The sequence below is a fragment of the Rattus rattus genome, chromosome 5 (genome assembly GCF_011064425.1).
Source record: "Rattus rattus isolate New Zealand chromosome 5, Rrattus_CSIRO_v1, whole genome shotgun sequence".
NCBI classification, from domain to species: domain Eukaryota; kingdom Metazoa; phylum Chordata; class Mammalia; order Rodentia; family Muridae; genus Rattus; species Rattus rattus.
The window spans coordinates 48036911-48059958 of NC_046158.1; the positions used below are offsets into that span (position 1 = coordinate 48036911).

Genomic DNA, 23048 nt, shown 5'->3' on the forward strand with positions numbered 1-23048 from the left:
ATACATACTAAATATAAAACTTCTGAACCACAAAGCCACTTATTCAACAGTTACCACCCCAGTTAAAAATCAGAGTAAAGAGTTGTTAAGTATGCACGGTCTCTGAAGAAAGATGTGTCTGCTTACCCTGACTACTTTCATTCTGACTTTCTGCTTTTCTCTTTCTTCCCCTGGATGACTCAGATTGTTTCTTCTCTGGTGTCTAAGGAAAATAAGTTAACAACATTTTAAATTACAGTCTTAATATGCAAAATTATTACTGTCAATATAAAAAACCATCTTACTTTTGAGGCCAAATAAAGCATTCAATAGTGCCCATAGGATGCAAATTCAATCACTGACATGCAGTTTATTTAGAAGACATAACTGAAATTCACACTTACAGAATTTGGCTTAAGGAAAAATGAGAAGTCTGAGAATAATTAGACCTTAATATTCTTAAGTCAGAAGGGAGGAAAATCGACTTTTTCCTGTTTTTTTTTTTTTAACTATTCATATATATTTAGTCTATAAAAAGTAAATTTCAATGAGAAAATAGGGACAGACAAAAACTGACATATTCAACACTATCTAAGAGACCATTCACCTGAATGCCTGGCAATTATTATTCAAGAACAATTCTAGTAAAGTCATAGGTCATGTTTGGGGGTTGGGGACAGTCTTACCCTGTAACCCAGGTAGATAGCTACCTGTTTCTCTACTCTTGAATGCTGAGAGTAAAGACTTGCACCACCATACCCAGCTGTATCTTTGAACTCGTTATAGATAAACATCCTATCTTCTCCCCACCCCATCCCTAGTATGTTGTTATTACTGGACAAAAATATAAAAGATTAACAACTTAATTCATGGTTTGCACTATTAGTGCTATATAGCAAGATTCAAATGAAATTTAGTTTTGTGCAAACCCAAAGTCCAAATGTTCTTTAAATTCTATTTGAATGCTACCTACCCTGGATCAAAATCGTGTAGTTATATACAGGTATTTCAAAACATTACTGTGTATTTAACCATCATACATCACCTGTTAAGTTTTTCACTTTAAAACCAAAGACTTTTCAAAATAAGTCCTGTCAATCTACTTTTAGAATCCTACAACAAACTAAAAATTCTGATAACATCTTTATGAAGAATCCTAACTGTGTATTAAAATAAAAACGAGTAATAATTTATTCATATTCCAATAATCTATGCCAATAAATGTATATTGGGAGGGGCTCAATATATAATATAACCTTAGTTAGCCTGGAACTTGCTATGTAGACCAAGCTGACCTTGAACTTACTCTGCCTCCTCGAACCCTCCTGCCTCTGTCTCGTTGAGATAAAAGGTGCGTGCCACCTCACCACACTAACAACAAGCCTACCACTACAAATAAATCTACCACTCAAGAAATAACAATTTTTCAGAGTAAACTGACACCACACTAAATTTAAAGCACACCAAGGTCCTATCTTTCTACTTTGACTAAACCAATGATAAAAACCATAAAATTTAATTATAAAAGTAATAATAGAGTCAGCAGTTCTTATTTAGAAGATACCATGTTTTAAATGGTTCACTCCAAGGAACATTATTTAGATAGGCTGAGAATGCTACATTTCATTGGAGGAAAACAGATTTCTTTAGTACAAACCATTAAAATGCTAACTAACATTCTGGCTATCACAAGAGGGCTGAAGTGAGATTGTGGTATATATTATGTACAAATTTGCAAACGTATTTGGGAAAACATTCATTACACAGTTTATTCCATAAGCCTCTTAGCATATTCAATGTCTTTTTTTAAAGACTTAAAGTAGTATTTAGTGAAGGTTTTTTCTTTCTCTCAACACAATTTCTCAGTAGGGGAAATGAAACCACCTTTGGGGAAAGGGTCAGTTCATCTAAAGGAGGTAGAATAGTGGCCGTGATTACAGTAAAGAAGGAAAGCCAAGAGGTTTATCTCATGAGATGTGAGTTTGAGAAATGTCAAGGAGGGAAAAAACAAGTCTAAAATAATTTTAAACTATAAAGTACAGGGGATCAGAAACTAGTGGTACTGTCCAAGGACTGTATAAAGTGAGTGAGTGAAAGACCGAGACTGCGAAGCCACAACACACTAGGTTAGCTTGCAAAGTGAACATTGCTACGGGATTAGACCTCCTGCCGTCCTGGGATGTCCTAACATTTCTCCTTGGTGAGAACCTTTCACTTTGTGGACATACGTGAAGGTGTACGGAATGTAATATTTTAATAAGGCAAGTACCATGAATTCCTGAACAGACTAATAATAAACCCTTGATCCATTATGTACTGCAATTATAATCATTGTCGTGTTACACCAGAAATCCATTTACTGCCAGCACTGTAGGAAAGTGGGGACTGGATAAAGAACACACTTGGAACACAGCACTTGCAGTATACTCAGCACACAATACACATCAGTCAATTCTTTTAGGTCAACAACTACCCTATTAACCACCCCATATGTCCATGTACTTTGTTTCAAAACTTTAATTATGTGTCATAATGTAAAAGGATTAGTAGCTTCTGCCCTCATAAGCTTACAAGTAATTTATAGGATGTGCAAAACATTGTTTATTTATGGACACACTTAACACACACTCCCTCCCACAGAACCTACAGTTTAGGCCAACAACCCTAATGCAAAATGTACATAGAATAAATAATCTCAGCAACATTAATATTAAACAAAATAAAAATCCTCAATGAAGGCTACCACTGCCAATTCTCTGAGTCACTCATCTGTACACAGGCCTGTTGGAGGATATGAATTTAGAATTTGGGAGGAAAGTGTACAGACACTCACAACATATTTAATCACTGAAGTGGCTAACCACTGACAAAGTTCAGAATGCTAGCTGCAACTTTCAAACTGTTCCACAAACACCTGAAGGGAGAAATTATTTAAGGAGAAGATGGCTAAGCCAAGGCTCTAACCTACAGATACAGCATTATGCCACTGTTACCCACACCTGCAAACACAGCATCTTATTTTAACATTAATTCTATTAGCGCTCCTTTGAAGAAGCATATTATGACTATTACAACTACTCATCATACCCAATGGTTTCCTTGAAGCAATCCAAAGACGTCAATGACACAATTTTTATATTTTTATAACATGTAAAGTTTTCAGAGATCAAATGCTTTCTATAGAACTTTTCAAGTTTATTATTGCCCTTGCTTAGCATACTGCTATTTCTCTTTCCTTCTCTACCTTTATCAGCTAACCTATTGTAGCTGATCTCAGTAAGGACTGACAGAGAAGGCAGAGTTGAATGTGTTTTAAAGCGAGGTGAAAAGAATACATGATTATAAAAAGCCCAAGAATTCCAAACTACAGTAGAACAGTGGCTAGGAGAGAATGAAGGAAAGATTAGTGCACATAAAACAGTTTAGCTTTACAAATGCCAGTATTGAGACACACTACTCTGACATTTAATGTTTTTTTTTTTTTCTTTTTTTTCTTTTCTTTTCTTTTGGAGCTGGGGACCGAACCCAGGGCCTTGGGCTTGCTAGGCAAGCACTCTACCACTGAGCTAAATCCCCAACCCGACATTTAATGTTACAAGACATTTGACTTGATATAGTGCAAACTTACATAGTATTTTCTAGCACTTGAAAATTTGTTTGAAAAACAAAGGCAGATTTTAAAGCACTCTAGAGGTGATACAATTAATGAATGCTATACTTTCATTTAAGTCTTAAGTTAGTGTTTACCAACAAGGTTTTATAGCTAATCATGTACTTCGTGGTTTAAAGGTGAAACTGGCTTTCTTCAACACAAGTAAATTTAAGTTAAGAAAAAAGAATGCTAGTGCTGTGGCAAAATTAAGGACATATAACATTATGAATCTTATTTCTATATGCCTCAGATGAGAGAGATCCTTAAAATTACCAGCATAAATACACTGAACAAAGAATTACAAAGTATGAAGACACAGCACATCAATGGAAAGGAGGTTGACAGTGCAGTTTGCTCTATTAGCTAGGGTCCATGAAGCCTAACTAATAAACAGGCAACAGACATCAGATAAAATCTTAACAAAAATCACTATAGCTAACAAGGCAACATTAATTTCTCTCCAACTAAATTCTTTAAGACTTAAACACTTTAAAACACACAAAAAATTATACTAATATTGAGCATCTTTGGTGAAATATTCATCAAGCCGACGATTGACTTGAAAAGTCCAATTCACTGCATGTCTGAATGTTTCACACTCACCCCAAATTCAAGGATGGTTATTATAATGTAAGCAGATGTCATGACAAACTTTTGCCTATAGCTGCTAAAAATACTAAAGTGTTTTTAATTTTAGTCTTATGTATATGGGTGTTTGGGTTGCACATATGTATATGTAGCATGTGCATACCTGTTACCTGGGAAGGTCACAAAACTGAATGAGATTCCCTAGAACTGAATTACAGATCATCATAAGCTACCGTACATATATGGAAACTAAACATGGTCCTCTAGGAGAGCAAAAAGGGTTCTTAACCACTAAGCCATCCAGCTTATCCCACTGTTCAATGATTAACCACATTTTTGAGAATGAGACAGGATAATAACTGAGAAATATCTTTGTTACTTAAAGGCACATATCAAAACATGGATCCTTAAAAAAAAATAGTCAATGCAAACTAGTGCCCCTCTCCCCAGAATATTAAATGTGTAAGATAGTCAGTTTTCAGTTTTCAGGGCTGGAAATAGCTCAGTTGTTAAGAGCTCTGGCTGCTCTTTCAGAGAACAAGGATTCAATTCCTAGCATCTCCAAAGAGGTTCACAAGTATCTGTAACTCCAGTTCCAGGAGATCTTACAGCCTCTTCAAACCTTTGCAGGCATCAGGTTCACATGTGGTGTGCAGACATACATGTAAACAAACTATACATACATGTTAAATAATAAAAAAATTAAAGAAATATCCTGTTTTTCTCTAAAAATTAGATTAGAATATAGTGAATTCTGTTGTGACTTTTTTTCTTGCTTCTTCATATTTTATTTATAACATTTTTATAAAAACTTATCTTTGCAAAACTCTGACCCATCACAGGAAATGTTATACTGCTAACTCCAAAATCTACTATAGAAGTTTATATATGTGTTATCTTGAAATCTTATCAAATAAAAAGTTTCTTCTTGCTGTTCTAAAGAAATAAACACTAGCAACTTTGAGTGTATTTTATTTTATGATGTATTGCTTCTTTTACATGACAGTATCATATTAAAGTGGAGAGCAGCAGGAAGAGATGGGGAGCCACTCACCCCGAATATAGACAGTTCCATTTTTTTAAAGCCTGCACATCTCACCGTCATCACACATGCCCAGCACCAATGGCCACTGAAAGAAAGTCTAATACTGAAGTATACTCTCTCTGAGTTCTAACGACCATGTTACTTGCCATCCTCCCATTCTAACTTAAGCTTTTACTTGGGTCACTTAAAACTGAACCGCCACATGTTAAAAAGAACATACTAAGTTTTCAATATTAGTGAAGAGTAATTTGATAATTTAATGTGTCATTTTCTTTTTGTTATGCATTATAACTATTTATTGACATTCTCCTTTTTCTTGCTTTCCTTTTAAAACTGCTAAGTAGAATGCACTATAAAACACACCATACGCACAAACACACACACACACACACCACGACACATTATTTCTCTAGGAAGATTTTCTTTTTACTTTGTGCATTGACTTTCTGGGTGATTTCCTGCATGCATCATGCATGTGCATGTAGAGGCCAGAAGAGAGGGTTGGAGCCTCAGGAACTGGAGTTACTGATGATGTGAGTCACCATGTAGGTGCTAGGAACTGAATCTGGGACCTCTGCAAAAGCATCAACTGTTCTTAGTGAACCATCCAACTGTCTCTAATAATTTTAAGTGTAAATGTGGTGTCAGGGAATATGAATTGCTTCTCAGCCTTTGACAAAGACCAAATGTAGAATATTCACATTCCAAAATTTAACTACAAAGGCTATCAGTCTATACTTAACAATATTAAAATATGAGAACACTTACCACATTTCAGTATCTGTAAACAATAATTAGCACTATTGTAGAATAAGTGTACAGCTCAGCAGTAAAGAATTTGTCTGCTACAAGCTCTAAGTTCAGTTCTCTCTCTCTCTCTCTCTCTCTCTGTGTGTGTTAAGATTAGTTTTATTTTTCAACCATATATCTATTGGCAATGATTTTCAATAATTTACAAAGTTTTTATTTCTAAACAGTCTCCTTTCCAAATATAACTAATGCCTTAAAAACTCTAGAAGTGATTTTGATGTATCACTGGGTCAAAGATAAAGCTATCTATCTAAAGTTATGATAAATTATGAATTTCCTGTGTAATATGCATTTCATAGTCTCTAAAATTAAGAATGATTCCTAGGCTAAAGAGATGGTTTAACAATTAAAAGTATGGGCTGCTCTTGCAGAGGACCCGGTACCTACGTGGTAGCTCACAGCCATCAGGAATTCCAGTTTCATGGTATCCAATTCCTTCTTCTGGCCTCTCCCAGTACCAGGCATGCCCTTGGTGCACAGACATACATACAGGCAAAGCACCCATACACATAAAATGATTCCACTACTTCTTATACTCTTTTAGTACAATTAAAAGCCAAAATTGTGCCATAGAGTAGAAAACTAGTTAGGCTATACAAGTTCACTGGGCAGTAGGTTGTCATGGTTACTTGGTTATTTTAGAAAATTAGAAATAGAGGACCATTAGTAAAATATTTCCCATATTTTGTTGCTATAGAATGCTTCTTTCTAGTATCTTTAAAACTCTACTAAAGAATAAAACACTGAGAACAAAATTCTCAGCAAGTATCAGCTTGAGCACAGAGCCCTTACAATCTAAGCATGTGAAATTAACACCTGTGAGTGCTCTTACTGCAGCCCTTCCTTGGCTGGCATATCTGACAACTGCTACAGATTATCTTAAACCTAAAGACTCTGTACTCCAAATTAGTTTTCAGAAGACTAATTAGGGTGATTATCCAGTAAGCTCCACACGACCTTAGCTATCAAGCTAGAGTTCCCCACACTACTACAGCTGAGAGTATCATTTTGCAATGAAGACAGGTTTTTGAATTACAGTTTCTACCATTAATTTACCATGTGTGTGACTATGGGCAAGTGACACTCTGTGAGCTTGTTTGAACATTTGGTGATTTAAATTTTAATAGTTATAATTCACCTCCATGGTTAATATACTTTAATATGCTTTATTATACTTTTCTTTGCTCTGTTCATGGGTCGACCTTTGGCAAAAGAAATTTCCCTCCCACTATCAGACAGCATTTGGCAATACTTGAAGGCATTCTGGCTACCACAGTGCAAAAGAGCTGAGGAGACTTTATTAAATACCCTCACTGATTATATAAGACAGTCTCCTCTGCTTCCCCCCAAATTATCCAGTGTGAAGGGTAAGCCTCACAAACCTTGCTCTGGTTTAAGTGTGTAAGAACTATTTGCAGCTGGCATACTAAGCTTTCACTCACTCATTAATTTTACAAGGAACACTTCAGAGGCTGTGTAAAGACAGGATGATTTTTACTGATAATTTATAGGTTATGTATTTAAACCTACATTAAATTTAAATGATCCTACATTTTATTTTAAATTCTTAAAGTGGTAAATACTGGTAAGCTACATTTAAGAAGTTTGTTGGGGTTCTTAACAATACAGAAGAGCTGTAGAACTCAATCTTGAGAGCTAGAAGTCTGAAAACTAATTGTTTAGATAAACTTAACACACCTGCAACATTTTAAACAATAGGTAACATGAGCAGCTGAGATGAATGGCATGGATTTGCTGAAGGCAGGGATGTTTACTTATTCTTACTGATCATCTACTAGAATATATCATTCACTATACTAGAATGAACTTTCAAAGAAAACCTCACTTTTTTTCTTCCATTAAGTTTTGTATTCAATTAGCTTGGTAGTTTTTTCTGCCTGAGAACAACAGTAAACCAACCTCCCCCCTCTCTCCCCCCCCCACTTTTATAAAAGGTAGTATTTAATAACATTGTTTGGTTGCTAAATAAATGCCTAGAAAACAATTACTTCCAAGTTTTTAGAATGTGAAGAATCAATCAGAACTTCCAAAAATACTCCCAGAGGAATCTGGGTGCTGAAACTGAGAAGGGTTCGGGGAGAAGAGCACCAGCCCAGGAGACTGATGAGCATGCCCTTCCCATGTTTACGGAAACGAATACCAATAAGCAACTACAGCACCACCTCTGAATAATGTATGCTGTTGAGATAAGCATAACCATGTCAAGGATCCCAATGACCTGATCCATGTGCAGATGCTGGTGGTGTGTGCACAAAATGTGATACACTTTGAGCCTATACTCCGCTGCAGAGACCTCAACCAAGACTAGCTAAACTTGCCTTTTTAGGTGTATACAATAACTCCACCTCCTCTTTGGCCATATACAGTAAACCTGCCTCTCCCACTCAGATGTATAAAATAAACACACTGAGTTTCCTGGCTGATGCTGGTACATCTTCATTGAAGCACACAGCCCACTCAATCCCAACGGTATCATTTTCTTCATTCCCCAGCATCTCTGACAGGTCAAACCCTAACATGTGGAGCCAAAACTCTTCTTCCCTTAAGTTGTTCTTGTCAGATATTCTACCACAGTAATAAGCAAACAGTTAATGAAACCCAAACCCATTTGGGTGGGTTACAAATATCAGTATTTATTATTTCAAATTTTTGTCACACGAGGACATACAAATACATATTATCACCGGTGTGACAGCACCATGTATCATAAAGTCTGGAAGTTCTCCAAAAACTAAAAGAAAGGAATGTGTTAGCAAAGATACAAAGACTCCCTGAAGCCTGTCTCAGAATCACAGGAGCCCTCAGGCTGCACTTCAGGATGTGGTTATGTCCCTACGCCTTTATTAACACCCATGCCAGAGACTGCTGGGTCTTCTGCAGTACAGTCTCACTAGTCCACCCCCAACAGACAAACTCAAGATTACCAGAGTTCACCTTACTAGTACCCCTTCACCTTCCTTCTGCCTTGCCTGGCTGAAAGGTAAAATACTTTAAATCACCCTAGCCTCCTTTCCTTTCCTCCTTTTTCTCAATAACACCAAATTCTATTCATTCTTCTTTTTGAGTGTAGTGGAATGTAAGAGCTGAAAAAACAAAACCTAAATGCTACAGAACTGCCCTAAGCACTAGGATGCACGCCCTGAGTAGCGACGGTGACTCGTTACTAGAGGAACTGTAGCTCCAAGGCTCTGGGAAAGGAGGGTGCACAAGGACTCGATGGTTCAGAAGTCACTGTCAGCCGTCTTCCTTATTCTTGAGATACAGTCTCTCGCTGAACCTGGGGGTCACTGATTGGCTAGACTGCTTGGTCAAGAAACTGTCTCTATTCCCTTGAGCTCAAGGAATACGCCACCACACTCAAGTTTTTTATGTGGGAACTAAGAATTCAAATTCCTTGTTTTTGCACAGTGCACTTTACTGATGTAACAATTTTCCTACACCCACAAAAGGTTTTTATTCTGCAATCCTACATCTCAAAATAAGTCATATGTACATAGATGAACTAAAATAAAAGTATAAATTAGATTCAATCAACCTAATACTGATTATAAGGTGAAAATATGATTCTGGGTGTGTGGACAGAAAACTAGGGAGAGAGTGAGTTAAAACCCTAAGAACTAAAGAGCACATAGATAATGCTCAGGTGGTGAACCAAAGATGGTGTGCACACGTTTCTACTCTAATTTGTAAGTAAATGCCAGGAGGAAAAGTTAAAATGACCGAGGTAAGGGTGTGGTTAGATGAGGGCAGCTAATTGAAAGACATACACAAACTTTTCAGTAATATCTGCTTACAGTAACAAACCACTATTATTTTAAAAATATATTAGGGTGCTTGAATTTTAAGTCAGCAGTAGAGTATCTATCTGTCAAGTAGACAAGACCCTGTTTCCATCCCCAAAATAACAATCAGGAAACATTACAAAAAAAGAACTTAAGTCATGTCAGGAGACAATAGGATACTACCTAGAGTACACTACTCATCGTACTTAGTGCCAAAGAGTAAGTCTACCTCACAAACACCTACTCCAATGCCTTAAGTCACAATCTAGGAACATTAATATTCAGTATGTATAAAATTATTTTCTCAAAGAAACTCATTAATTAAGGTTTCTACTACAGAAATAAAGCCTGAGATTCATTTTCCGGATAAGCAACTTCTGACAAGGAGATGTAGAATAATAAAAGTCACTTCTTTGAATATTAGGGAATATGTACAATTTGAAGAAATGTCATACTGTTCTACTAGGCTTAACTAACAATTTGAAAAATCCCACATACACAATACAGGACAGCAAAAGCCAAATGATTTTTCGAGATTTCCTAATACTGCCCCAAATGTCAAAATGTCTACACAAACAAATCTATGTAAAGTAATGCAGCTAGTTAAAATCAATCCAAAAAGATTGCCAGGGCTTTATTTTTTTTTCGTCTCCCCGAGACAGGGTTTCTCTGTGTAGCCCTGGCTATCCTGGAACTCCCTCTATAGACCAGGCTGGCCTCGAACTCACTGAGTTCCACCAGCCTATGGCCAAGGGCTAAGACTAAAGGTGTGCATCACCACTGCTTGGTAGCCATGGAGTTCTTTAAAGGAAATTTTTATTATCAGATTCATTCCTCTAAAAGAATCCAAATATTTGATCTATAACCTGCGTTGTGAATATTGGTAACTAAGGAAACATAAAAACATTTTATTCCCTATGAAGATCTTATGTAGGGAACCTAACTTTTACTATATTTTGCTGTTATAAAAAAAATATAACAAAGGAAAAACATCTAAAGTTTCTTTATTGCTCTTCATAACACAAGATTATGAAAGAACATGTGAAATTACTGATATACTCATCTATGAAAAATATCAAGAATATTCCAAAGTCCAGAAGAAATAAACAAAATATTCTTGATAAGTTGTTTTGCTTTTAACTCCACTTGGTTGAGAACTAAGCTTTTTAAAGGTCTTAGTACATAGGTGCTCATGTGAAAACCTCAACTGTGAACTGATGCTACAGGGTGGCTACCGCTTACCTCAAGGGAACCTACTGCAGATAAAGTCCGTCACTTGCACAGTCCTTTCAGCTGCCTGCCAGTTGTCTCTGTGGAAGGGAAAGCCTGATGAGTGAGAACCTATGCCACACTCCTATGGAGTGTAGGGTGCCTGTACAGCTGCACAAGACTGCCTGCCTACAGCTTTCTAGATTCTCAGAAACACACAGCTAAAAAGGGCCACCTTTGAGTTCCTCTCTCCATTGAACAAGGAAGCCAAATGCAGTAAGAATTCCTAAGTGTTAACACCTATTGGCAGAAAAAGACTAAAGGAACCCAGTACAAATTTGTTACATTGACAGGAAAAACACAAATACATGCACGCATACATACACACATAAATTGGTTAAAATTAATGGGCAGAACTGCATAACTCGAGGAGAGAAAAGGCTAGACTCACAAAAAGTCACTTTATCAAAACAAGAATGCTAAACCCAAATCCATTTGTGTTTACCATTTTTAGAAGACGCCATCAAGGATATCATGCACGGAATGAACCATACCGTGGACCCAAAAGTCCACTTAGAAATACCACCTACTTTCTTGGTGAGGTCAGTAAATGGGTGCTAGCAAGAGGAATTTATCACATTTTTAAAAAAATATGCAAAATGAAAACCACCAGCTTGATTCCACAAGAAATTCTACAAAGAAGAAAGATGTATTTTTATAACTAGAAAAGTACACAAACCCTTATAAAGATCAAACTAAGATGGGAATACTAAAATAATAATTTAAAAACTATGAAATGCAACATACTTCAAAACCCACATTCATCTTATAAAACCATGAATGGCTGGTCTTCCATTGATAACACCTTTATTTTATTCATGTGTGAATTAAGATATAAAATAAAAAAAAAAACCCTGTATTCTTTCTAATGCCAAACATAATCCTTAATCTCAATGTTGTGCTTCATTAAGGCCACCCCCACTCCCTACCATCACCACCTAGAAGAAAAAAAAAAAAAACAACAACAACAAAACAAAACAAAAAAAACCCAAAACACTACATAAAAAATTCTAAAAGAAAATTTTAAAATAGTAACCTTTGGTACCAAAGTTGGGAAGGGGGAGGGAAGAGATGTTCATTTAAAAGACAATTCAAGCTCTTACTTTCCCAGCATAACATGTAAAATGAAATTACTTACCTCTGATTCTTTGTCACTTAGAGATCCTAAGCTTCCAAAACTGTGATTAGAACTTTCATTATTTGTTGAAGCCTGAAAAGATTTTTAAAGGTGAAAATTAGGAGTGATTTTAAAGAAACGTGATACAAGGTATAAAACTAATCTTTATTTATATGAAAATCAAGAATGATTTCTCTGATCACGGAAGCTAAGCAAGCAAGGTAACATGTTCTCAATGCTACAAATGTCTACAATGACCTGTCATGCTACCAAAACCCTGCTGCTTCAGGATGTAACATGTTCTCAATGCTACAAATGTCTACAATGACCTGTCATGCTACCAAAACCCTGCTGCTTCAGGATGTAACATGTTCTCAATGCTACAAATGTCTTACTTGTATTAGTGACTTTTTTTTTTTTTTATAATATCAATTCAAAAGCAAAAGAACTGGGCTATGGCTGAGCAACCAGATCACTAAAGTTTCCAGCCACGTAAGGAGAGCATCATGCATGTGCCTCAGTCATAATGACCGCATTCTGTGCGTGGCTCACACCCAGCGGCCAACGCAGGCATCATCCCTGCGCCTCTGCCATCCTAAGAATCACACGCCTTGCTTTCTTCATAAAAACAAACTGCTTTTTTTTTTTTTTTTTTTTTCACTCAGTTTTGACTTAATTAAGAAACTCAACTACTCTGACAATCTTAACTGCTATTCTTAAGTTTCGCCAGTGTCTGGACAATGTATTTTTGAGCAGTGATGAACAGACACCAGCTCTGTCAGGAGACTGGTGTCTGTTCTCCTTCCCATACGCTTCCGCAACACTGAGCCTTTTGTGACTCTTGTAGCAGTATCAGCCTCTTGGATCCATCCCTACAGGAATGTTTGTGAACACTGTAAGGCTATCAACATGGAATGGCAGCTGACATGATTGCAATTCAAGAAGTACTGGGACAAAGTTAAAATTGAGCACATTTGTCAAACTAGAAATTCTGTTTCTGGAGTAATACAGGCAGTAGCAAAGTTTTTGACCATCTGTAAAACCCCATGAAGACATGAACAAAACTAAACAATTCACGAAAATCTACAAATTAAAATTAAGCCAGGTGACAGGAATTTTCACAAATTTTCCTCCAAAGCAGCAGGAAGGGACAATGTACAAACAAGCAACCACGGGGCCTGTATAGAGCACACCAAGAAAAAGAATGGCTGTTTACAGAATAGCACCAAACACCAAAACCCATTCTTCAAACCAGCAGACAATTTAAGGACAAAGTCATAGCCCCGGAGACTTTCGCCCCCTTGAAATAATCATAAGTACAAGAAGTGCATCCACAATAAAGGCTAAAAGGTTGGGACAGTTGTCTGCTATGAATCCTGGAAAAACCTGTCCACAACAGAATGTATACTACCCGGTGTGAAATTAAAAGAGGCACAAAACAGTACAATAATAATAAAGAATTATTGAGATAAAAGGTCAGAAGAGGCTGGAGATGTGACTCAGTTGGTAAACTGCTTGTTGTGCATGGGAACCAAAGCTCAAACGCCAACACCTACATAAAATACAGACACAGTAGCAGCATGTATCTATAATCTCAACACTCCTGAGGCAGAGACAAGAGCATCCCTGGGCTTGCAAGGTCAACCAGTCTCTCCAAACAAAGGAGCTCCAGTGAGACTCAGTCTCAGAAGACAGGTGGGAGGCTGAAGAGACGGCTCAGCCACTAAGAGCTGAGCCACCGTCCACAGCATCCATACAGTAACTCAAAACAATGTGACTCATTCTTCTGGTCCCTGCAGTAACCAGGCATGCAAATAGTGAGCAGACATACATCAGGCAAAATACCCAGACATATGCTAAAGTGAAAATGTTTAAAGGTGTGCAGTGATGGAGGAAGACATTGATCTCTGGCCTCCACAAACATGAACACACACCTGTAAACACACACAGTGTTCTGAAGGCACAACTTACAAATCACAAAAAGAAACAAAAACACCTCAATTTTGATGTGAACCCAAAACCAACAGCCAAGGGAAAAAACTGTGTGGAAAAGCCATGCTGAACCACCTTAGTGAGTCAGTTATCTGATTTCTCAAAAGGTCAACAAAATGGGTCAATCTTACGAAGTTACTACAAGAAAAACAAAGGTACAATAAAAGCCCAAGCTAACAAAAGTGCCAGAAACAGCTAATGGTGCTTAAGAGAGCCCTAAGGTCACAAGGACATTTTGAAATCACAAGGAACACAATAAAATAAAAATTTTATTTGTTTTGTTTGTGTGTTTGTGTGTGGACAGTTCATGTGTGGAGGTCAAGGACAACCTGCAGGACTCAGTTCCATCCATCATGTGGGTTCCAGGAAATGAGCTCCAGTTGCTGGGCTTGGGAACAAGCACCTCTACCACTCACTGAGCTACCTCACTGAGCTGACTAAGAAGGAGAGAAAGCAAATGGGGAAGCACTGGAGATTTAAAACAGAGTGAAAGAATTACTTAAAGACCACTAAAAGGAGAAAATAAAAAACGATAACGTAAGGAATACCCCCAGAAACTAGTTTAATTTACAACTGACTGGGAAAACACAACACGTACCTATGAAGATCAACTTAGAAGAACAGCATGAAGTCTGCCAAAGGCTTCATGTGCTTTATGCCGGAAGAACACATTTAAGGAAAGCTATTATGGGTACAACATTTTACATCCACTGAAAAGAAATTTTTTAGACGCTGCCTGTTGACTGAATACACTCAGGAGGAACTACTTGCTCAGACAACCACAATGAAGAGCTAAACTCTGATCACTGAAGGAAAACAAGATTATTATTAGTTTACTGATAAGAACTAAATAAGCAACTGTGGGATATTCTAATTTTACTATGTGCATTGTCCTCAAGAGTCATAATTCTCAGTACCAGACTCAAATAAAAATAATATGGTCCTGAATTTGAATTGGCATTTGAACTGCCCCAGAGCAACTATAAGTTGGACCAAAATCTGCATTTTTTACTGCTTAGAAAAATGGTTTCTAGATTCCACAACAGCTATAAAGTAAGGAGAAGTATGTTGAAAATAAGGAACCACAAAGAAAAAATTCAGAATTTTGCTTGTCAGTTGTGCCCATGCCTGTCTAGTACCTGATCTGTGTTGAGAGCCAACTCTTAGTTGTCTAAGGTAAGTCTAAAAGACCACAAAGGCGATGCCAGTGGCTGGGCGCCCTGTGATGACATAGTTATGTTGTCCTGATAGGTCAACTAGCTGCTATAAAACCATTTTTTAAAAAAGTCAACACTCTCCAAAACACACCCCATCATTCTGACAGAGATACTGGAATCAACAAGTAAGAGACCTCAAAATAGCTACAGATCTGTTCAAAAATGACAAGTTGATACACTTGTAAGAAATGATCAGGGGCTGGAGAGATGGCTCAGTGGTTAAGAGCACCGACTGCTCTTCCAGAGGTCCTGAGTTGAATTCCCAGCAACCACATGGTGGCTTACGACCATCTGTAATGAGATCTGATGCCCTCTTCTGGTGTGTCTGAAGACAGCTACAGTGTACTTATATATAGTAAATAAATAAATCTTAAAAAAAAAAAAATGATCAAACTGGAATTTCAGCAAAGGAATAAAAACTAGACAAGAGACGGTTTGAACTCCAGAACTGGAAAATCCTACAGGAGTAACAACAGGGTGCAGAAGGACTGAGAGGCATCCAAGCTAATGAGCAATCCAGCTTACGTGCAATTAGTCCCAGGAGACGAGAAGCAGGGGTAAGAAAGAATGAATATTCTGAAACTTCTCCCCAAGCAAGAAGCGAACAAGAAAAAATACACCTAAGACATCAGAGTAAAATATCCGATACGAGAAGACAGAAACAGTTTTGAGAGCTGGAGATATCCCTCAGTGGGCAAAGGTGCTGACCACTAAGCCTGGCAACCTAAGTTCAACCTTCTGACCGCTACACAAGTGTTTCTGGCAGTCTGCCTCTCTCTGTCTCTCTCTGTCTCATGCACAGATACACAAATAAAATTTCAAAAACAGAATCAGTAATAGTTCATCCATGCAAGGATAGAAAATATAAAAAGAAAATGGAAAACTACCCTGGAAACATAAAATGAAAACAGAAGTGGAAATAATAATGATAACAATAGAACAGGAAAAGAAGGGCTAAGAAATGGCTCAGAGGCACACACTGCTGTTGCAGAGTAGGATTTACTTCCCAGCACACATGTTGGGTGGGTCAAACTTCCTGCAACTCCAGCTCCACAGGACCCAATGCCCTCTATAAGTACCTGTATTAATGTGCACATAACCACATGATACACATAATTAAAAACAAAATAAATATTTTTTAAGAAAAGGAAGAAACCTTTAAATTGGAAGGATGCTTTTACTGAACCATGCAGGCTCAAGGCACATGTAATGAAGATTAAATGCTAGAGATAAAGACAAGGTCCTAAAATGCTTCAGGAGAAGCAATTCATTCACAAGGATCAGACACCAGAATAGTACCAGAGTGACAAGCAGTAACCGAAAACTAAAAAACAATGAAACAAATGGTTTCCAACTTCGAATTCTACAGCCAGATAAATGAACAACAATAACGACAACAACAGCAACAGCAACAGCAACAGCAACAGCAACAGCAACAGCAACAGCAACAGCAACAGCAACAGCAACAGCAACAGCAACAGCAACAGCAACGGGAGGAATATATGCAAGGTCTCAAAACATTTACCATGCTCCTTTCCAAAGGAAATGACTGGAGAATATGCCCCACTAAATCAAGGAAATAACCCAAGAGACAGAAGACAGGAGATATAGGGAACAGGGGCTCAAACACAAATCAATTGAAAACGAATACTCAGGGTTAAAGAAAGATTCTAGGAAAATACACATCCCAGGAGAACAGGGCAGATAGCCTCGGTTAAGGCACATGAATGAAGAACGTCAAGGGAGAGAGTTAAAGAACTAAGGAAAAGAGAGGAAGAGTAATTAGTATTTTACAACGATGTCTGCACCTCTGTTGAGGAGTACATGGATTACAATACTAACCTAGTAAATAACTGTTAGTTGTAGAAAAAATAAAAGCTGGTATGTAATAATGGAGACATTAAGTTCAGCTATAAATAAAAATATAGTGAAAAATATAAGCACTGAAATACTAACTTAACCATAAATTAAAGTCCTAAGTATTATCAAAATTAGATGAAGGCAGGCCATGAATTTCTGCAAAAGTATTAGACTGGATGATTTAGTAGTTAACTCTTTGTCTTCTACAATACAAAGTCAGTGTGTAATGGATCTGTTGTTGGACTCTGTTTGTTTTGCTAATCTCTTTCTACTTTTGTGCTGGTATTGCCTGTCTTAATTTAACTTATTTCTTGGCATTTAAAAGTATGACTCCCCCAGCTTTGTACTGTCCTTAATACTATCTTGATAAGTCACCTAGAATCAGCTGGCCTTGGGTTTATAAGCATATTATCATGATTGTATCTTTACCTCAGCATGTCTACCTTCACATTTTGATATAAATTTTGAATGTTTATTTTTACCTTCCCTCAAATACTGTAATCTTTAGCGGGTACTGCATTAATGTACAGATAGACTTCTGACGAAGTGACAAGACTGTAATGCTAAGACTTTCCTTCCAATCCTCAGTACTGCAGCTCTCATTCATTCAGGCATTTTTTGGATTTCTCTGTACTTTGCAGCCCTTGGTGAAACTGTCAAGTATCTTGTCAGATTGACTCTGAAGTATCTTATAATTTTTGTACAGAAAATCTTTTCAAAACCTCTCATTTGTCGATAAGTAAAAACATGACCAATTTTGGAATGGCATATACAGAGGCATGGCCAAGGGCATCCTCCTCATTTGTCGAGGATGCTTTGTGACTCCCTTCTATAACAATCTTGAGTATAATCTATTCCAATCCATGTGGACTACACGTGGACAGGGCCGTGCTGAGTCATGTAACCACGTAAGCTGTGGAAGCAAGCATAATGGCCACTCTCTGTGTACCAGGAGGACAGCTTTTGAGCTCTGCTATTTATTTCATGGCTCCTCACTACTATGCTGATGATGATGGAGAGCTACCCCGTCCTCTCAGGTGCTTGGATTACAGATATAAACCACAGCATCTGGCTTTAGGTGTTAGGCATTCCTATTTAGGGTCAACAGTCTTAATACAAATTCCTTGGATAGTAAAACTAGCAGTTTCTTCATAAATATTCTTAACTTTACTTCTGTGTCAGAATTAATACATACTTTTCCATATGTTAACAGTACCTTGTGCCATGAAATGGTTTACTTAATACTTTTGCTCTTTGGTTTTAAAAAATAAGATTGCAGCTAGGTCTTAAAAACATTACATTAAATAATCATATATTCTGGTACTAAATAGAAGTAATCTGTAAGTTCTCTACAGAATATTTTGAAACAGTATGACAGTTTAAGTACCTTATTGTTCCACACTTGTTCTTAATAAAAACAAACTTAGTTACACTGTAAAAGTTATTTTCCTAACCCCAATATAACTCCTTTCTGTAAGGGACTTTTTAATTTTTAAAAATTACTTACTGTACTGACTGGGTCTGTGTGTGAACTTGACCCAAGCTGGAGTTATCAGAGGAACCTCTCTTAAGCAACGCCTCCATGAGACCCAGCTGTAAGGCATTTTCTCAATTAGTGATCAAGTGGGGGAGGGCTCACTGTGGGTGGTGCCATCCCTGGGCTGGTAGTCCTTGGTTCTATCAGAAAGCAAACTGAGCAAGCCAGGGAAAGCAAGCCAGTAAGTAACATTCCTCCATGGCCTCTGCTTCAGCTCCTGCTTCCTGAACGGCTTGAGTTCCAGTTCTGACTTCCTGTGGTGATGAACAGCAAGCAATGTGGAAGTGTAAGCTTTCCTCCCCAACTTCCTTCTTGGCCATGACATTTGTGCAGGAGTAGAAACCCTGACTAAGACACTTACATATTTGTTTGTACTTAATGCAACATATTTGTGGGCACATTGCAGTGACTCAATACATACCAGTCAAATTAGGGTAGCTGTCACTTCCAGCTCTTGATCACCTACTCCAGCAACTTTCTCACAGTTCCATACAAAGTACAAAGGGGATGCCTGCAAGTCCTTCCCAGCCCATCATTCCCTCTTCTCTCTTGCCGTCCTTACTTTAGTAATACTACTTGAGATATTTGAGAAGTTTGTTTCCACATAGCAGAGAGCATGTGATACCTGTTCTGCATCTGGCTTATTTCACCTTAACAGTGTCCTTCCTCTAGTGCTGCCAGTTGACACAAGTGGCAAATGTTTATCTTTTTAAATGCCTATATATGTGTGCCAGCTTATTGTTATGTACATCTAAATGTCCAGAAGAAAGCATTGGATTCTCTGACACTAGACTTATAGGCAGTTGTGAGCCACCATGTGGGTACTCGGAACCCAACCCAGGTCCTCTAGTTCTCTTAACCACTGAGCCATTTATTTTCATTGAAGTGGATGAGTGGTGAATGCACATCTTTGTTTTGTACTGTGTGTGCAGTCCCCATGGAAGCCAGAAGATGGTGTCAGATCTTCTTGAAGTAAAATTACACATGATTGTAAACAGCCATGCCCAAGTGTAGGAACTGAACCTGGGTCCTCTGGAAGAGCAGCTAGGGTTCTTAACCACTGAGCCATCTCTCTAGCCCTGAGAGTTCAAGAGTTTATGATTGAAAAATACTTCTTTGTATTTTTTTAATCTCTGATATACTGACTTCATTTCCTTTGGGTCTATCCTGTAGACTGAGTTTTTCTGCACAATCTCCTATGATTCTACATAATGGCCATCCTAATTTGCATCCCTATAGGCAGCGACTAAGACTTCTCTATGTTCCCATCACTGCCTGCATGTTACTTTTGCTATTTTGGCAATAGCCATTCTAATGAGGGTAAGATCCCCTCACAGTTCTGACTTGCATGTCCATGACTGATGCATAGTTCTGTAAAACTTTCACTGCCACATCTGCCAAGACTTTGAAGAATAATAACTAGCAGGTACAGTTTTTTAAGCTGAAACTACTAAAACTAAATTTTTAAAGTATTGGCTTCCTCATTTAAAGTATTAGCCTCCACATTTTAAGTCCTCTTGGATGGGAAAATCAACTCTCAAAGTTGTCCTCTGGCTTTCCCACATGTACACCACAGCAGTTATGCACACACTCACACTTAAGATTTAAAAATAAAAGGAAATTACTTGTTAAATCCTTATGAGCTAATAAGCATAAATCAGGCCATAAAATATTAAAGAGGACCACCATATCCTATTCCATAAAATCCTACTGGGAATATCTGCAGGAGACTAAGGAACATCAGAGTTTCACTGGAATGTAACCAGCCATACACACTGAATGACACTTGGTCTATGACTACTTGAGTGCTACGACAGAGTTAAATAAAGCATTTTTGGCAGAATTCATATAACATTAACTACTCGGCCCTGTACAAAAGTTATCCAACTGCAAGTACATAGACCCTGTGAAAACTTAGGGGTGTGTGTGGAAGAGCTGAACGCAGTGCTGTGCTTCACCAACAGAGGGTGCATGTGGAAGAGCTGAACGCAGTGCTCTGCTTCACCAACAGATGCCCCCACCTAACCATGCTAATCTAATATAAATTGACTCCTGAAAAAGCACTATCTCAATTTTTTAAATTCAGAACCTAAGTCTTATGATATAAAACACAATTAACACTTCCTATCTTAGGTACTCAATCTCCACTCTGATTCTGGGTAGTCAGGCATCAGAGGTTATTTTGTTTTGTGCTGCCTTACAAATGGTGGGACTGTAAGTTAGCCTATGTACTACAGACATTCTAAAGATCATTCCTACATTCCTGACCCATGTCCAACACAAGAGAAACCACAAAAGCAACATAAAACCAATCGACTCTTGCCCCAATCAACCTTTCCTAATGGGGAGACCCTTTAGTGCAGTTCCTAATGCTGCGGTGACCCGCAGCCATAAAATTATTTTCATTACTTCATAACTGTAATTTGGCTACTGTTACGGATCAGAATGAGAATATTTTGGAGACAGAGGTTTGCCACTGGGGCAATCCACAGACTGAGTGCTGCTGCCTTGGAGCTTAGGCTCTCAGAGTGGCATAAGCACAGGGTGGAGGTCAAAGGTGTTGCTTCATGATTAAGAACACCATAATCAGAAGGGAAACAGTTCTGTCAGCCAAGGTGGCCAGCTGCCCTGCCATCATCCAAGTCTCATCTTCTCAGCCTCAGAACCATTCTGTGAATTGTCCCACAGTCTACAAAATCTTTTCCCTTCCATAAGACAGCTAAAACTGGCCTCCTTTTCTGTAAATAAAAGCTAGTAACTGGTATAAAATATAAACCGCTTCGAAATGGTTTAGCAAGAAATCTGGAGTGGACAAAAGAAGAAAATGAAATCACCAATTCAGACAAGCCGACTTGTTCATCTTAGCATTTAACTAGTATTTTTCACTAGTACTAGTTCTAGACAAATTGTAAAAAGAACTGGGTTTTGGTTCCCACCCTCACTCTCAATAGGCATTGATATTCTCAGCCCTGCTAGCTGCAGCTACTGTTGTGTTCTTAGTTCTCAACTAATTCCAAACAGGAAACTCAGCAGCTTAGATCTCAGTCTGCACCTATAAAAAGAATAGCCTGCTATATGCTCCCATTTCCTTAGATGTCTTCAGTTCACTGACATACTACCTCAAAATAGCCATCAACTGCTGCCCACAGAGGTGCAGGCTCTAGGTAGCTCCCAGCACTAGGGAGGTAGAAGCAGGTGGATCTCTGTAAGATCAAGGCCTGGTCTATAGAGCTAGTTCCAGGACAACCAAGGCCACACAGAGAAACCCTATCACAGAACAACAGAAAGGAAGAGAAGGGGAGGAGAAGAGGGGGGAGGGGAGGGGAAATGGGGAAGGGGGGAGGGGGAAGGAGGAAGGGGGAAGGCAGAAGGGAGAAGAAGAGGAGAGTAGAGAAGAGAAAAAGTATCCATCAGGCTAATGGATTTTGTTAGAATATTTCATATTTTAACAGAATTTTTTGAAATGAGGGTTTAATTTACAAAATACTCTAACAACCCTATTAACTAGATGATAAATGGGTAAAACCTATATACAAGTTAGCAGCTATGCCTACTCTGCTCTGGCTATTATTAGAATGACTATAAGATATCTGAGGCAGATATATCATTCTGTCTGCAAACCAGGAATATTAAATGAAACCTTACATATGGAGTACTTTGAAATGTATGCTGAGGATGCTGGGCAGACAGCTTAAATGTAGATAAATTGACTACCATATGAAAGATCCTGGATTCCCTGTGCACATACACATATGAAATATACAACTTTGGTTTTTATTCTCATCTAATATCATCAGCTTGGAGAAAGGGGATATTAGTAAACAAACACTGGCACTACTTTTGTCTCCAGACAGCTTGCTAGCTCTGGCCACCAGGAATAGAAAGAATACATGAGCAGGTTTAGAAGGCTGTATGATTTTGTGCTAACCCCAGATGCAATTCAAATATTTTCCCTAACACTTTCTAGGATAAAGTCAAGTCTCAAAACAAATTTTTTGGGCTGGGCATATAGTTAAAGGGTAGAGTGCTTGCCTAGCATGTACAAGGCCCTAGCTTTAATATCCAGCACTAGGGAAGGAAAATTAACTACAAAACAAATACAAATTAACTACAAAACCCTAAATAAACTTAATTTCCACTTTTCCGCAAATCAGATTAGAATCAGGCACACTATTATGA

At 37.9% G+C, this 23048-nt stretch overlaps 1 protein-coding gene across 3 annotated transcripts in view; it reads right to left on the minus strand.

The window, feature by feature from the left end:
- The window catches only part of Tlk1 (tousled like kinase 1), a 120013-nt gene that overhangs the window by 44530 nt on the left and 52435 nt on the right, over positions 1 to 23048 (minus strand). For all 3 annotated transcript variants that reach the window (XM_032903467.1, XM_032903468.1, XM_032903465.1), the window contains exons 3-4: positions 12285 to 12356; positions 127 to 202 (exon numbers count right to left, since the gene is read on the minus strand). In XM_032903467.1, coding sequence (XP_032759358.1) covers positions 127 to 202; positions 12285 to 12356 — 148 coding nt within the window. The remainder of the gene's footprint in view (positions 1 to 126; positions 203 to 12284; positions 12357 to 23048) is intronic.